The sequence below is a fragment of the Micrasema longulum genome, unplaced genomic scaffold (genome assembly GCF_059751315.1).
Source record: "Micrasema longulum isolate JH-2025_06_02 unplaced genomic scaffold, ASM5975131v1 h1tg000982l, whole genome shotgun sequence".
NCBI classification, from domain to species: Eukaryota; Metazoa; Arthropoda; class Insecta; order Trichoptera; family Brachycentridae; genus Micrasema; species Micrasema longulum.
This window is the reverse complement of record NW_028278172.1, coordinates 477,952-496,550: the sequence shown is the minus strand read 5'-3', so window position 1 is coordinate 496,550 and position 18,599 is coordinate 477,952. Positions and strand designations below refer to the sequence as shown.

Below are 18,599 nucleotides of genomic sequence, written 5' to 3'. Positions count from 1 at the left end.
TTACGAATAATCTGGCCGAAAAAATCTAACATTTTAAATTAAAAAAATACAGCATGTTTCAAAGGTAAAATCATCATCATAATCATCAATCCCTTTCCGCACCGAATGGTGCATAGGGCACTGCATTGGTTCACCAATCGCTGCGTATCTTGATAATTTTTGTGACATGAAGGTAAGATGATCAGTCTTACGCTCCAGGTGCCAGTTTGGGACAGTGAAATAAAGAAACCGTTCTAAACAAATATTTAATGTCGATTTTGTCGGGATTCGAACCCGATAGCTTTGCATGGTAGGCATGCGCAAAACACCATGAGATAGACAAGAATAACTCGGATTGATAATTGAGAAGCGCGTTTTCAGTTTCAAGAGTTCGCGTCCGGCAGGCTGAAGATCACAGTTCTGTGTGCGAAATGGAACCAATCCTCGGATGAGCGTATTTCACTGAAAAAGGCGCAAAACTGTAGCGGTTGGCGCGTTCGCTAACCATGTACGTAAAACTACCCAACTGACTGGCGCTCGATTGTAAGATTTATCACACAAAAATGATCAAGATACCCTGTGATTGAAGCGCAAATTCAGTACCCTACGCATCACTGGTGTTGATAGAGAAATATTTAAAATACCGAGAAAAAAATATGCGTTAAAATCGTTTTTGAAATTGGCCAAACAATTAAATATAAAAACACTAATTTTATAAAAACAACCCAGTAAAAAGTCAAAAGAGAACCTGCTTGCAAAATGTCACACTCTTCTGGATTTTAAATGTATTTTGTAGCTGGGGTCTTATTGATAATCCGGGTTTTCTAATTTGCAAAAATGAACGGCGCACTAAGCACACTAATTGATAATTAAAATATGTCAATCGAAGCCGAACTGGCAGTGCACAGCGGAGTTTTAGTCCCGACACTGTATGGAAGTTTAACTTGGAACTGGCAGAGGAAGGATGAAAGCCGAGAGAACGCGGTTGAAATGCGATCTCGGGGTTTGGGAAACCAATGTACGACAGGGTTACGAATGATGAAATCAGGCGAGAGTGTAAATCTGAGTCACGTATAATTGATACGATTAAGAAAGGGCCTGTGAGGTGGTTTGGTCACGTAGAACGAATGGACGACAAAAGAATGGTGAAACCAGTATATATGGCGAAAATGAACGGCAACGTGAGACGAGGACGATCGAGGAAGACGTGGCATGATCAGATAAACCAAAATCTTAACACTGATCACTGGTCGAATACACATGGAATTTACCCGGTGCCCGGCCCATTTTTGTGACATTTCATGCTTTGTAAAGGGTTTCTTAAAAGTGTCATAATTATGGAAATGCCAAGTTAAATCAATTGAAACTTCACATATTTATTTGAAACAATTAAATGAGTTATTTTTGCATGATAGTTTAGCCTTTATGAAGAGCCATATTGCAATGTTCGCATATATTCAGAGTCTGACTCCTTTTTTTGTGCTTTGTATCCCGAACGTGATTATAATCAGTCATATCACTCTACTACTTCGGGAACTACACTAGCTACGTTTTCCACAGAGGGTCGAATACAAACTCTGTTGGCTTATGTATAAGTCACTGCACAACTCTGCTCCGGAATATCCAAGGGAACTATGCATTCCAGATGAACTAGCTGACAGGCGTCTCACGCTTAGATCAGCTACGTCTACGGCGAGAGGAAAAGTTATTATACCTCTACGCAAACAGCGCACGAAATTTAGTGAACGAACGAACAGAGGTGCGAGGCTGTGAAAGTGAAGTGATGTTTCGGAAAAAACTTAAAACCCACTTGTCCTTTAAATCATTTGAATAAATCCGTAGCATGTGACAACAAAATAAATTATTTAAATTCAATTACAAATTTAAAAGAATCACTATGTAAAGCGCCCTTGAGGTATTTTGTTACGAAAATGGCGCTATATAAGTTATCCATAATAATAATAATATAAAAATTACGCGTTGTGTCCCGGTCCCGTGTTTTCACGTGGTTTACCAGCAGCGAAAAAGTACCAATAAAAGTCACTAGATGTCAATAAAGTGCACTTTTTTAGACAGCTGGCACAACGCGTGGTTATATAATCGCGTGTTTACGCGGCTCCGGGATAAAGTGCTAAGTCTGGTCATGTCAAAAGCAGACAGAACCGAAGGGCATGTATGACAAGATGTATGAATGTGGAAGAAGCTAGGAATGTATGCCGGGATAGACGTGTGTGGCGGTCCGTTCTCTCTGCCTACAGGGAAATGGCGTGATGGCAGCAGTAGTGGTAGTAATTTGGCAGCCTGTGCGCGCGTCTGTATGACCACTTTTGTGTCATATTTTAAGATTTTTGTTCTACAACTCTTTACTATTGCGTTGTACGAAAAATATTTAAAGTAATTTATTGTAAAACATAAAATTTTCTGCAATTTACTCTTGAAACATATTTTCATAAGCACAGAGATTTTTTTCTCCTAATCAAAAGTTCATCCTTTGTCTTTGACCATTTCGACCCTTGGCGTGGAAATCTAGGCGTTTGATCTAACAATTCCCCAGGGAGGAAATCCAGCCTGTCTACAAACATTTAGGCGTACTCAAAACATTGGTGATTAAACTGACCGGTATAAGAAGTATAGAAATTGAAAAAATGTTTTTGGGCGTTGCTGATTTGGTTCAGCCGGATGAATCTCACACGCGTGATAAAGGTTTCAGCCCTTTTACTTCACAAAAGTCAACAGATGAGAGAGTTGAGGAAATGTGGATGCTACGCAGTGTGTAAAGTGGCCACTTGGTCCAGCTAATGACTGGCCATAAGCCCCGTAAATGCCTAGACTTCCATATTCCCATCTGAAAATGTTTTTACTCTCTTTTGCAACAAATTTAGATCTGTTTCATAATATTTAAAGTTTTCTGCAAAATTCATACATTTGACACAAAATACTGTGGCGAGGGGATGCTTTATGGCTGATACGCGTTGAATAACACTGATCTAAAGGCATGTGCCTCGTGATGTGATGGTCAGCGACATGGTTGATATGAAATATTTATTTAAAACGGTGCTTTCACACAATAATATTTCATAGTCCCTGGACTGGTACCTGGAACGTAAGACTGATCATCTTACCTTCATGTAACAAAAATGATCAAAATACGCTGCGATTAGTGTACCGATGCAGTGTCCTATGCACCATTAGGTGCGGAAAGGGAACGATATATAAAAAGGCACGCAACTCGTTAGCGAGGAGGTACAGCGGCGAGTTGGGAGGGGGAATGCGCGTAAAATCTCAATCCGGATTTTTGTGGTTATTGCTGGAAATAAACGACTCAACAGCAAGTAGCACACGTGCGAACTGACCAACGTATCAAATAATATTTAACTGTAGAGCGATGCATATAAATTATTGTTGAAATAATTCGATTTATATTTTAATAATTTTGATAACCGTATTGGAAAACCACGTTATTCTCGTAAATTGTAGAAAATTTTGTGTCGTACAAAAAAATAAAATAACAATTTTGTTGATTGTTCGGGTCAAGAGTTGTCGAGCGAAAATGCGCGCGAACAGGCTTGCCAAATTAGAAAACTTGGATTTTTAATAAGACCCGAGATAAAAACAATATATCCAAAATTAAAAACAGTATGACCTTTAAAAAATAATATTATGTGCTCTAAAAGACATTAATGTATATTTTTTTCATACAATTCTATGCCAAAGCATAATTTGTAACAAATGCTCGTATTTTTTAAAGCACCTCGTATAGACCGATTTTACTTTTCCGCTTCTTCATTTTCAAACTCCGCCATATTAATCATTAATTTTTCAGCATTTTAACACTTGTTTAAATGAAATAATTTTATAAAAAAACACTTTAGAAGCGTTTGTAATAAATGTGTTTGTAATAAAAATTAGACCAACCGGATTTGACGTGAATTCAGCGTATGTGACTTAAAAGTTGCGTTTTATCGGATATAAATGCAAGAAGATAACTCATAATTTATTCGGTTTTGAACAATTCAATTCCGGGATTTTCAGGCAATTTTAAAATACCGGTTTTTTTGCCGGGATTTCAATTTACTCCCCTACGCTGGATCAATTAATTGGAATAATTATGTTATTTATTGACATTGCACTGATTCTTAGGATACTATTTTGTAACTAGTAGCATTGTTTGTATGTTCAAACATAAAATTCGTAAATGAAAGAAAAATCGGTTTTGAAAAAAAAAAATCGGCATCAAAAAAATATTCGGTTTTATAAAATAACTTATCTGTGGCTTATCGACCCTGTGTTGCCTGTGTCCAGGCGAATGAAGAACACAGTTTAATATTATGGCTTCTCCTTTATAAATACAAGAGTCCACCTCGTAGAGTAGTGGTTGGCTCATTCGCCCGCCATTCTTGATGTCCCGAGCTCGATTACTAAGAAGAGCAAGTTGGATGTTCGAGATACGCCAATGCAGTGCCCTGTACACCATTAGGTGCAGATTAAGGGTTTATTGATGATAGCATAATTTAAATGCTGCTTTTCAAACTAACCGTTTTATAATAGATCCTTTATAAGTTATAAATCCTCAATATTAATTTTATTTAAAATACTTTTAAAAAACAAATTTTAAGTTTTAAAACCGATTTTTCAAAACCGATTTTTTAAATACCGATTTTTTTAAATACCGATTTTTTTTAATACCGGTTTTTATACCTTTTTTTTAAAGACGATTTTTTTTTCGTTTTTTCACTGCTTAGATGACATAAATAGTATAAAAAAACATGAAATCCGAAATTACTTAGTAAAATGCATAAAATATTTTTTTCTTAATAGTGTTTGTAGTTTCGACAGGATGGTTGCTGCTTCCGTTTCCTTGCGCTTAGTAGATTAATATGGCGGGGGGCTTTAGCTATTCGTCTTCGTCGTTCTGGTAGCTGACATAACGCACAGAGGACTTGTCACCGATGATGAGCGACTGAAAAGAAAAAAAAACATTATTATACATTTTGTATAAATTGTCTGCATCGTGGTGAAGTGGTGCCTATCACGCAAGAGGACTTGGGTTAAACTCCCGACGTGGTTGACATGAAATGATCTGTTTTACGTACTTCGCAATTCGCTTGCTGATTATTGACTAATTTGTTGTAAAATAATGAAAAGGAATACATTATTGATTAATTATATTCTTCTTGATCCCAACAGTAATATAATAGCAGAAAAATCTTTTTTTGAAATATAAACATTGTATATATAAGCAAGGTAAAAAATAATGCAACTCCCATAAAAAAAAAATATTAAAAAAACACATTAGTCTGAGAGATCGTATTTCGATAACATTTCATCATTGCTTTTCCAATTCCATACTTCGCTCCCTTAAATAAGAGTCGGCGCCAGAACCTCATTGCGAACTGGTATTTTACCTCCTGGACAAGCAATTGTTGCCAAGGTAGATTGAAGTGCGCCGTTCACCCTGCTCCCGGCACTCACCGTCCTTTCGACATCTCTCTCAGTCTTTCCGTCCCAAGTAAAGATACTTCCCAGATACACAAATTCTTCTACTGAAACACGTACCTTTTTTTCTTCTTTTGTAGGCGGGGCGCGCAGGAAAAACAATAGCGGGGCGTACAGGAAATTCAAAATGGCAATTCCGAAGAGCATCCATTCAAAGCCAATTGAATTTACCAGAGTTCCAGACATAGCGGGACCTGTTGAAAGAAATATTAGTCAAGTCCTCAGAGCATATACGTACACAAGAAAATACGCTGGTTTAATCCACTGAGCAGATATTAATCAAGAAAACCATCATCATTCCATTTCTGCTTCATAATTGGAGCATATGGCGTCCACTAAGATTCTCCGAGCATTTCTGTCGGCTGCCAGCTCTTGCGCATCCTCCCAAGTTAGGTTTGCGTCCCGTAGTTCTGACATGAACTGCAGACGAACAGTCAGCAGTGAACGTACGTACAGGACGTTTTGATGACGAGTTTGATGCCTCGCAAAATAGGCGAGCGTGGTTAAGGCTCTCAGGAGCTATCCGCAGCACATGACTAAGCCAACCGTATCGCCTCCGCTTGATGACATTACTTCATTTCTTACTAAGTCCAACCACCGTATATATATTACAAACGTTTGTTAGGACACTCAGCGAGACAAAATGATGATAGGTGGATACCCAGAATAATGAAGTGGAGCCCAAAGGCAAAATGAAAACGTGTTGGAAGGCCACACAAAGATGGGCTGACGACATTGCCTCGAGCCTGTAGAACATGAGTGAAAAAAGCGGGGGACAGAAAAAAGTGGAAACGCTCGGGAGTTGACTTACCAACAGCAAATCCAAGGCAGAATGCAATGTCTCCGATGGCATAGACCGATCCATACACCGCGCTGTGCCGTATGTCGACCAGGTACCCGAGTTCCGGCATCATCGAGGAGTCCACCATCCCGATGGCGAACCCTAGTCCGGCGTTAGGGACGATCAGGTGGTTCAAAGATGTGGCCATGGGGATCTAAAAGATGTTGACAAATTTATTTAATTATATTTGCTCCGGACGCGCGAGAATAGGACAATCTTATTATGTCTAGAATACCATTATTTGTTGGCCGTACAAGATTCTCAATGAGATTTGCTTTTGGGTCTGGCCTTGGCGATTCTGGGGCAAATATATATTATGAGTAGAACGAGATTATTAAAAGCGTCGTTGAATGTGTTGGGGTTCTAAGAAGGGCCGCTTTAAATGCCCATTGTATTGCATATGTTGTGTGTGCCGCATTTATTAGCAAAATGGCTCATGCGGGCGCTAGGCCCAGCTATTTATGGATTCAGCGGCCGAGGTAGAACCGGGAGTGGTGGAGGTAGTAAGATCCCTTTCCCTCCGTCTCACTCGGTGCCGAGTACGGAGCGTGTCGCTCGAACCCGACGCACGGCGCTGTAAAACGTGTGTCCCTAAATTTTAACAAATCAGTTGAGCTGTGTCTCTGAGGAGCGAATATCGCCTTTTATTCTGTCTTAGTCCTGTTGGGTTCATAGTCCATAATCGATGACACACACGTGCTAAAACGTTTCACCTAAAGTAAACTAATGACCGACGATGCAATGTCATCATTTTCTATCGAATCCAATACATTCGTATAATGCAACTCTTATAGCATTGCACGTTAAACCGGGAGCATTGTTCTGCAGTACATTCATATCGTCCCTACCATGAAGAAATTAACTACAAAGGAACGTCGTCTATAAAGAGACCACAGGACGCAACGCCAGTCAGTCAGCCCAACAAATTCAGTTCAGTCAGTCAGTCCAGCTCGACGACGTCACTCAGTTCCAGCATGTAGTTCAAGTGCAGTCTCTTCAACCCATCATCGCCGCTACGCTCGCGCTACACAACCAAGTGCTGTATCTTATTCGACATGTAATAAATACGCATTAAACAGCAACCTCGTGTCTTCTTTGTTAATCTCTAACTGGGGTAAGAGCTCCAACCAACAATCTCAACAACCTAAATCCTACAGTCCTGTTCTTCGTCTCCGCCCTGCCCGCCGACCTCTCTACACCACTAGAACTAGCGGGTGTGACGCGTACGCGCCAATGTTTTCAGTACTATGTAAAAAGCTCCTGACGTCATGCCCTTCATGTTTAACTAATGCCCGCAAAAATATTTTTTTGTCTATTATTCCATTTTCAAAGTTAAGTGTCGTAGTCAACTGAATTGTGTTAGCAAATAATTTTAAAAATGTGAACACTTGCCATGATAAGACACACTCCGATGATAATCAGACCAAGACAAGCCGCCAGCCAACGTCCCATCTTGTGTCCCAGGGGTCCAAAGAGGTTTGTGCCTAGAAAAATGTATAAACAGATTATGAGTCTCAAATATCAGTTATAAATCTCAAACATGAATAATGAGAAGGTGCGTAGGTTTTTCACGGCTACTGTTATCAATTGAGTGATCCCGTAAAAGTTGGATTCGTTTCGGTATTTCGGCTACCATTGCAGGAGCCACCTAAGAGAGGTAAACTGTGGGTTTTGTAGAAAAAAATATGTGTTTATGTACTAGTAATTTGTACCATGCCGGTAATCATGTTGTGACTAATTTCAGCCCGTTGTCTTTGTTTATGTTTTTTTGGTGTTCATGTATTTCAATTGCCTCTTTTATTATTCTTGCACTGTATTTTCTAGGTTTAGCAAAATCTTCGGTTCGAAGGCGAAAAGATGTGCCGTGTCTATAAAGTGTTCCGCTATTGCAGATTTTTCAGGGTGCCCAAGTTTTGCTTTGCTTTGCTGTGCGCCCTGTTTGTCCAATGTACGCATAAACTAAATTCAGCGTATCTGGACCATCTGTTTCTCTTTTTAATCCTCGCCTCGTGTATGAGGATGGTGATCACGTCCAACTCCAGGCATGGCTCGTCTGTGGAAAGTCCCCCTCCATCTGGATTGGTCTTGTGCTATTCTGTAGGCATTTGTTATTGCAGTATTGATAATACAGTGACTAAGCCGCTCTATCTTGTCGGTTGACGTCCAAGCAGCCTTGTCCCCTCGACACTTCCCAGAGGGATAGTTTTCGTCAAACTATCAGAATATCCTCTCGAAATATCTCCAAAGAACTGTAGGATTCTTTTCTCGCACATGGCTGTTAGTCTTTCTTTCAAGTCTAGTTCCTGGAGTAAAAATATATTTGTACGTTTAGCTGTCTACGGAATCCGCAGCATTCGCCGTAAACACCGCATTTTGAAAGCTTCGTTTTTTTTTCTTTTTAGATTCTTTATGTCCAACACTCCACACTGTACATGAACATGAGAAACCAAGGTCTTCACCAGTCTAAACCGGTATCACCTGTTACATGAAGGTAATAAGATGAGTCTTACGCTTCAGATGCCAGTCCACTGTGTTAATAATTAAACACTCAAATATGTTATGCGATTAGATTAAATATTTGTTCATAAATTATTGTGTCTGGGTGGATGGAGAATACTGTTCTGTGGGCAAAATAGAGTCGGAACCCTGGATGAGTATTTTCCGCGCGATGACGACTCTCAGGTAAACACTGAAAAAAAATCAAGCGTCCTTGGTTCGATTCCTAGCAATACCGTCATTAACTGTTTGTTTGAAACATGGTTTTAGATGACAATATTTCCTTTTACTTGAAGCGTAAGACTGATCACCTTATCTTCCTGGAACAAATGGTTGAGATACGCTGCACTTGATTTTAAAATGCAGTGCCCTATGCACCATTTGGAGCAGTATGATTATGATTCATATATTTTATAGGTTTTCCGGTGATAAATATGTTATGTGAATATGTAATAAATCAACGAAAAAAATATTTAAATTATAAAAAGGCTTCACCAATAAGATAGCTGATGCTGGCGGGAAGGAAGGTGACTCCTTGCTTCCAGCGACCAGCTCCCATCGTATCCATCATCCAGATAGGAAGAGACGGCTCCAACATAGCAATTCCCATATTGGCGAAGGTGATGGCTCCTAGAACAAAAAAACTTATTATCAAGATGTGCGTGGATTTAGGAAGAAAATGTAGGTGCAGCATTTTGTTAGGGCTACTCTCGGGTTAAAATCCTGAAAAAGGATACGGAGTGGGGGTAAGTCCGCTTTATGATGAACTGTTTAGTGCAAAGCGTGCCTGCAGCCCATGGGTTTGATTCCCAACAAGGTCAACGTAAAATAAAACAATTATTAAAACGCTGGTTTTCCATGGTGTTTTAATGTTTTAAGTGCGTAAAGAAGCCACTTAAACCAACCAATAACAGGTGATAACCCCCGTAAATTCCTAGATATCCACATTTCTTTCTCTAAAATCTTTTCCATCTATTGTTGTATGTTTTTAATCTAATAATTCCCTGTTGGGGTTGAAATTCAGTATATTCTCTCCAAAGATTTGGACAAACTCGTAATACTTTTGGTTTGTTGTTGATTACATGCGTACAGCGCATGCGTAAGATAGGAAAAAATATTGCCAATATGATAAACATATTTTTTCCACAGTTATTCGAGCATTTGTTGCTTTAATTTGTGATTTATTTCCATTTTAAATCGTTTTGAAGTGGCTACTTATCACGGAAGCCTATTTAAAATACATAAGAGAAATAATTGAATTCTAACTGAGCATTAAACGCGGGGTAAAGGTTTCAGCGCCGCATATTCGTTGAATTTGATCAAATGACATGTCGGTAGATCAAAATTCACCATACCGAGGTAGATAAAGATAGTGAAAAAGTTATGTATACCGTATCGATACGAACCGATGAAGATAGCGTTTGTAATCGCCCTGGATAAGTGACTCTGGATCTTTTCTCTCTTTAATGTTTCAGTATCCACAGATGCCTATTTCTCAAATGCGCTGGACCGATCATTGAACGTTCAATTCTAGAATGGAAACTAGGACTCACCAGCGGCGATGACTATGTAGGGGTCCATAACCAAGGCCTTTAGGGAAGGGGGATCCGATTCCTGGCGGACTACAGCGGGCTGCAGCATCAGAAGTTGAAGAACTGGAACAAAATATATAATAAAATTTATTGAATCAAATTGAGAGCTTTTTGATAAAAAGAATATAAAAATGAGTTGTTGTACTTACGTCCGTCTCCTAGAGCCAGAGCCGATAGTATCAGGAAGGGGGCGGACTTGCCAACAAACTCGTACATGACTCCCCCAAACGGTGGACCAATCAGCACCCCCAGAGCGAGCCCTCCTAACGCCAGACCCATCGCGTTTCCACGTTCCTGTGCAGAAAACACACCTCAATAAAGGCGGAGAAGTATTTGAAAGGGATTCCCCTCATACTCATTTCTTCATAGTTTACACTATAAATCACCAAGATCAAAATATTATCTATTATCATTACGATATGTTACAAAAACTACTGTTCGCTTTCTTGACTCGCCGCCGGGAAAGTATGATGTCAAGGACTGTGGAACTCAAGTCAAAGGCCACCGGATTCCAAAGGGTAGGACAAATTGACACTTGAATTAAATATAAATAGATCAGAAACAGCAAAAAAAGTATATCTATGATTTTATTTAATTTAAACCACAATAAAACCTTGGAATACAGTTTGAACACTCTCCAGAAAAAATATTGATTTTTACATTTGAGAATTTTAAAACAACAACAAACCATCACGCCACTAACCATTATTCCTACTTTTGATATGTCCATCTTCAAGTATTTGATGGACTCGATCGTGCCATGTCTTTCTCGGTCTTCCTCGTTTTCTGCATCCATCAACATTTGCATCGTGGATCCTTTTAGCCGTTCTTTCGCTGTCCATTCGCTCTACATGTCCAAACCAACGCAGCACCCCTTTCTTGATTCTGTCAATAATGCATGTCTCAGCCTTACACACTCCACGGATCTCGACATTTGTGCACCTATCATAAAACGTTTTACCACACATTCGCCCGAGGGATCGCATTTCGACAGCATTTAACCTCCTTTCATCGTCATTTTTCCAATTCCATACTTCGCTCCCATACATTAGAGTTGGCACTAGAACTTCGTTGTGAACTGCTAGTTTAGCCTCCTGCGATAAACATTTGTTTGCCAAAGTAGATTTTAGAGCACCGTTTACCCTGTTCCCGGCACTCACCCTCCTTTCAATATCTTTCTCGGCCTTTCCGTCCCTCGTTAACATACTTCCCAGGTACACAAATTCTTCTACCTGATTCAAAATATCTCCGTTCACGCTGATCTCACATTTAGTTATATTTTCATCCCTTTCAAAAACCATCACTTTCGATTTATCAACATTCATAAGCAAATCGCTTTTCTTGCATACATCGTAGACTTTTGTTACCAAGAATTGCGGGTCTCCTTTGCTGCTAGCAAGAAGCGCGGCATCGTCCGCACACAGAAGACAGTTAACAGTTATATCACTCATTTTTGCTCCCATTCTTTTTTTAAAACAAAGTCTTCAATTATTTCCTGCCATACGCTAAATTGCAATTGATGATGTAAATTATTATGGTAATAAAAGATAAACAGATACCTTGTCATCCGGATATCGTTCCGCCAACATTCCCATGCCAGATACCGAGGAGCAAGACGATCCCACTCCCTGAAGCGCTCTAGCGATGAAGAGTACACTGTACGATCTCCCAAAGGCAAAAACTAAAGTGAGAAAAAATCCAAAAGTAGAATGCAGAAGAAAACAAAAATTGTTAGTTTTGGCCTATCACAGGGTACGGATTTGGGCCCTTCTTTTTATTTATTTATTTATTTATTCACACTCTTTATCAAAATACAATTCCATGTTCACTTTGCCCAGCTAACAAGGGTACATACCCCGTTCCAAGCTAGGCAATTACATTTTAATATATTATAATAGTTAACAAATTAATATAGAGCACAGACAAACAAAATATAAACTTATTCGGATACACATTTTGATTCATATACATACAGACATACACATATATACACACATATATATAAATATACACATGTACATACACACACACATACATACACCCATGCGCATACACATACATACATTCATAAAAACATAGACAATTTATTTATGCGAAACTTCATGGTTGTCATCTATAAATATATTTTTTTTAAATTATTCCTTATTTTTTATATTTTATTTCCTCCCTACGACCAATGTCATGAAAGAGCGAGGTCAACACCTTTTGTAACTTGACAACACTCCCGTCTTTCCACGATTCTGGCAAAAGGTTATGGACCTTTTTGCCTACGTATTTGCCTATAGTGTTGTCTCGATGCCAGAACAGTGTTGACCCCTTCACTTATTATCAGATCCCTATTAGAGTATCTTGTATTATGGTGTGGTTGACGCTCGGGTAAATGTCTCTATTGATGTGCGTAACCACTACCGTTCTCAATATATACTGTTGAATAATATTCAGTACTCTGAATTATTTGAAGAGCAAGTCACTTGGATAACGAAATGTTTTTTTTTAAATGACTCGGATTAAAGATTTCTGTGCATAATATTTTGTTTTTATTTTAACTCGTATAGATTCACATGGCGTGTAGAATACTGAATTTATACATCCATTATGCGTATCTTGATCGGAGTTATCGTGGGCTGTAAACTTACCTTTAATGAACATATTGAGACTATGATTAACAAGTCACTAAAACTCTTGGGTTTTGTTAGCGGGACATCTAGTGACTTTACTAATATGTTCACGGTTAAAACACTATATTGCTCACTTGTTCGTCCTCTTTTAGAATATGCCTCCGTGATCTGGTCTCCCTTCTACGTAGGCCGGATAAATCATATCGAATCGGTGCAACATCGTTTGCTAAGAAAAGTGGCATGGCTAATCATCCATGCTCGAGAGGGGAGACTACACTTACGGAGAAATGGAGTCAATGTTCAAAATCTCAAGTCTACAAAAACGTAGAAATAACATTGACTCCATATTTATGTTTAATTTGCTTAGTGGCTTAATTGATGTACCATCGTTACTGGAACAGGTGGCATCCAATGTTCCGATCCGCCGGTTGCGAAATAATAATGTGCTGTTCCTCGATCAACACAGCGCAAACTATGGCTCGCATGCACCAATGTCCCGATTGTCTCGTATTGTAAACTCGAGACAAGATCTGGACTTTTTTGGTGTGAGTCTTTATAGTTTTAAAAATTCACTAAGATGGACCGGATCTTGTCTTGAGGTAGTATTTTTTTCTTGTCCTAGATTTAATTTTATTTAGTTGTATTTTATTTTATTAGTGCCTGTATTAAATTGTATTTACCATCGTTAGAATGGACTGCATAAGTCCGTCAAATAAATAAATTTAAAAAAAGATAGTCATTACTCTTTAGATAAAACTGATTTTTGTCACTTTGAACTTTTATCTTTAGATTGAATATTAAATCCTAATATAAATAATCAAAATACTTACTCAATGTTGACAGAAACATAATGATGAATCCAGTGAACATCGGGATGCTGTAGCCAATCCTAAAATATATAAAAGAAAATTAGAATATTCGAAGTTGATCACTTAAGCAGCACTCGGGACTAACTAGTTTTACACTTACTTATGTGTCAATGGACCAACAATTGGATTCGCAAGAAGTTGGACGAAGGCTTTTGAAGCAAACATCACCCCGACTTCTACAGTTTCTCCAACGAGTTCCTTGTGCCGAGTCTCCTCCAATGCCGTGGCGTTAACTGAAACAAGTAAAAATATAAGTAACTTCGCTTGGTTGCGAATTATGTGGGTGTGCGTTATAATAATAACAAAAATTGGTTACGCGTGAATGTTGACTGCCATTTATATATTTTGGCTGTCGGCTTTTCCTCGAGAAGTAGGAACCTGAGCAGCCTGGCAGTACGTACCGCATTGCAACAATTCACAAATTCTATATTCAAATAAAACTGACAGCTGTATTTTTTCTTCAAACAAATGAAGTCTTCTGTGATCCGCATGAAAAACTAACAACAACTAATATTCGTACCACTATCTTGCTATATAAAGTTACCGCTAAAATGTCTATTATTATTATTATTTATGTATTATTATTATTTATTACCTGCTGTTTCATTACTGGGGGGGCCTACGCCCGCCGCGCTGGCGTTGTACCCCGGTGGGGCACAGGGACAGGGCGTGGGCTCCGCCCGGAGCCCTGGCGACACCGGGCCGCTGAGCGGAGCGTCCGGATGGCGAATGTCGTAAAGGAATTCGGGAATTATCGGCACTAGAACAGAAAAAAAACATTTATTTGTAAATGGCGTCGGTGCTTAATGAAATAAAGTAAACAGTTCTAATAGAAATGTATTTCTTCATTAGATAGCTACTCACAGGTAAATTAGGTAAATTAAAAGCCCTACACACTTATTCGGATCTGTTATAAAAGCTTGTGGCTTTTTTCAAATCTGCACATTATAAAACCATTTTTTTAGCTGTAATGAACAGTAAATTTCAATCTTCAAAAAATTCTTTGTTTTCAAAAGATTTACGTTTTTTTTGTTTATTTATTTATTTATTCACACTCTTTATCAAAATACAATTCCATGTTCACTTTGCCCAGCTAACAAGGGTACATACCCCGTTCCAAGCTAGGCAATTACATTTTAATATATTATAATAGTTAACAAATTAATATAGAGCACAGACAAACAAAATATAAACTTATTCGGATACACATTTTGATTCATACACATACAGACATATACATATATACACACATATATATAAACATACACATATATACACATGTACATACACACACATGTACATACACCCATGCGCATACACATACATACATTCATAAAAACATAGACAATTTATTTATGCGAAACTTCATGGTTGTCATCTATAAATATATATTTTTTTTAATTATTCCTTATTTTTAATATTTTATTTTTGACATCCAGTAAGGTTCTCCAATCCGTGGCATGTATCAACTTTTCTGACTCCCTACGACCAATGTTTAGAATTTACATTTACAACAACAAAAAACCATCACGCCGTTTCTCCGTAGGGGTAGGCAGAGAGGATAGAGCGCCATAACACTCTATATTGGCATACAGACCTCGCTTCCTCTACATTCATACATCTTCTAATGCACGCGCGCCGATTATTCCTACTTTTGACATGTCCATCTTCAATTATTTGATGGACTTGATCGTGCCATGTCTTTCTCGGTCTTCCTCGTTTGCTGCATCCATCAACATTTGCATCGTAGATCCTTTTGGCCGTTCTTTCGCTGTCCATTCGCTCCACATGTCCAAACCGACGCAGCACCCCTTTCTTGATTCTGTCAATAATGCGTGTCTCAGCCTTACACACTTCACGGATCTCGACATTTGTGCACCTATCATACATCGTTTTACCACACATTCGCCTGAGGGATCGCATTTCGACAGCATTCAACCTACTTTCATCATTATTTTTCCAATTCCATACTTCGCTCCCATACATTAGAGTTGGCACTAGAACTCCGCTGTGAACTGCTAGTTTAGCCTCCTGCGATAAACATGTGTTTGCCAAAGTAGATTTTAGAGCACCGTTCACCCTGTTCCCGGCACTCACCCTCCTTTCAATATCTTTCTCGGCCTTTCCGTCCCTAGTAAACATGCTTCCCAGGTACACACATTCTTCTACCTGATTCAGAATTTCCCAATTCTGACGGCGATAGGGTATGTTAGTTCATAAGCGCGTTAGGAAACCGGAAGTCACAAGTCCGATCGGGAGAGCCAGAACTGTTAACACCCCTTCACCGGCCAAATAATTTTATTTTATTTGAAAACCAACAGTTCTACATACATATTTATTTTTAATTTTTTTTTATTTATTTTCTTTTATTTAGGAAACATACAGTACAGTTCCAAAGTTTAATATTTTACACAATTAGACTTAATTCTAAGGGACCAGTGAAGTTTCCATATTATAAAGCAATTATATGTAAGGTTAATTATGAAAGTATAAAAAAGAGAAGGAAAAAGAAAAACATAAATGAAAGTTGTTTAAAAAATAAAATTTAAGTGAAAAAAAGATATTTTTATTTATATCCCTACAGAGATGAGGTAGAATTTTTTCAAATTCAAGATTCAGGATTATGGATATTCGAGCGTTTACAGGGCTTATGACCTGTCATTGGCTGGGTTAAGTGGCCACTTTTATGTAGGTACTACAACATTCCCCATTACGCTTATTTTTAGCGAATATCCACACCAGGTAACATTTTTGGTTTTTGTATATATGCTACGAATCAAGAACCCATCCACAAGCGAGTTGGAAGCGCCATCTATGCATTGATATTGAAGTTAAGTATTTAATTAGCAGATTACTTTATTTTATGTAGTTAAGACTCATTAGCCGAGTTAAATTAAGTACTAGTAAACGCCTGCAGATGACTCTGCAATTTATTTTTACTTATATAAGATATTATGGAAAAAAATATATTTTAAAGTTTGTAGTTTGTAGTGAGTATTTACAAATGGAAATAATATTAAAAATGAAGAAAATTTGTAAGAGTAATAAGTAAAACTTGTACTTTTTATGAAATTTATGAATAAAAAAATAAAAAAAATACTTATTTCATAACCATCAATGGTTTATTTTCTAATTTATATTTATGCTTCAATTTTCATTATTATTACCTGCATATTTTCTAATTTATATTTATTTTGATTTTTTTAATTTTATTTTTTAATTCTAAATTTTTAAGCATCATTTAATGAAATAAAAAAAACACATGTAAAAAAGAAGGTCCTTCCTAAACACAGGAATTTCCTAGCCAGTCGGGACGTGAAACAAAGAAACTATGTACATTTTAAAACTGTGAAATACATAAATAAATAGAAATATGAATTTAGGCGCACCGCGTACTTGGTAATGAATGAATCCGATGCTTCCCGGCACAGGCTATAAGCCCTGTAAACGCCTAGACTTCTATATGGGGATTCTCCGTCTTTGTTGCAATATGTAAATTAATCGTGACTCTCTCATAAAATGATTTTTCCTTCCCGCGTGGGTTAAGTATATAATTTTTAATTGAAATTACATGTGAACCCTTTCTGATACGGCTGCTGTCACTGACAGGCATTTTGATGTGGGTATTGTTCCCTGTGAACTGAAGCGCTAGAATATATATATATATATTTATTTATACATATTTACTAGCGAACCTGACAGACGTTTTCCTGCCCAAACGTTGGCTTGCCTGCTGTGAGCAGTGCCTTGATCATGAACGCTATCTTCACCTGTATATATCGAGACGGTATACTTAACTAACTGTACTAAGTGAGAACATCATATGATCGAAACAAGCCAATGGAATGACCGCAAACAATTACTCCGCGTTCCTTACGTCATCAACATTTAAAATAGTTCTTGTTTATAGTTTAAATAGGCTTCTGTAATAAAAAGTGCTAATTTCAAAGCGATTATAAACTTCAACTAATCCCACTTCAAGCAAAAAATGATCGCTTGAACATGAATTTTGAATGACTTTTGGAAAGTTTGAAACACGCTGTATATTTTTGTTTTCTAGTTTGAAACACTTTGTTTTTTTTTCTAGTTTTAAACACGCTGTATATTTGTAATTAGAGCTGTCCCCGATGTTCCCGGAAGCCAAAATGGATGGCGCTCGTATCGCTCGCTGAACTAATTAATTTTAATGCCCATCTTAATGACTTTTTGATTATTTAAAAGTGGAAATTGCGGAGAGCGTCGCTTGAGATGTTGACTCAAATCATAACCGTACAAGGAATAATTAGAAATATTATTTATTTATTACAGACCCATCTCCCTGCCACGGCACTTATGAAAATTTTTCCAGAAAGTATTTAAAAATTACGATTTGTAAGTTACCGCCAAACCGTCCAATTTCGCCCTTAATGGACATTTTGCCCTCTGAGTCTAAACAATGCTTAACCTTTAAAAAATATATTTCCATTTGGTTTCGGTAAATTTGGTACATTAAGTAGAAAAGTAGATTCATACCACTAACTTCCCTCAGAAGCTTTAGTCACTAACTTTACTCAGTGGCTTGTCAGAACCTATCATAGTGCGCGTGTAATTTGTTGCGGGCCAATTATGACTGTGTATTTTAATATTGCTCGATAGCAAAGACAGAGGTAAGTTTTTCTTGATGCATGATATACACAAAGGTTTTCAGATTATTCCACGATCATTTCAG

At 37.9% G+C, this 18,599-nt stretch overlaps 1 protein-coding gene across 1 annotated transcript in view; it reads right to left on the bottom strand.

Moving 5' to 3' along the window:
- Positions 1-4,694: 4,694 nt before the first annotated feature.
- The window catches only part of Vmat (Vesicular monoamine transporter), a 35,644-nt gene continuing 21,739 nt past the window's right edge, over positions 4,695-18,599 (bottom strand). The window contains exons 3-13 of the mRNA XM_088232402.1: positions 14,487-14,651; positions 13,992-14,124; positions 13,853-13,911; positions 11,964-12,085; positions 10,554-10,698; positions 10,366-10,467; positions 9,308-9,442; positions 7,709-7,800; positions 6,287-6,470; positions 5,536-5,669; positions 4,695-4,939 (exon numbers count right to left, since the gene is read on the bottom strand). Of these exons, the coding sequence (XP_088088528.1) occupies positions 4,874-4,939; positions 5,536-5,669; positions 6,287-6,470; positions 7,709-7,800; positions 9,308-9,442; positions 10,366-10,467; positions 10,554-10,698; positions 11,964-12,085; positions 13,853-13,911; positions 13,992-14,124; positions 14,487-14,651 (1,337 nt within the window). The 3' untranslated portion in view covers positions 4,695-4,873. The remainder of the gene's footprint in view (positions 4,940-5,535; positions 5,670-6,286; positions 6,471-7,708; positions 7,801-9,307; positions 9,443-10,365; positions 10,468-10,553; positions 10,699-11,963; positions 12,086-13,852; positions 13,912-13,991; positions 14,125-14,486; positions 14,652-18,599) is intronic.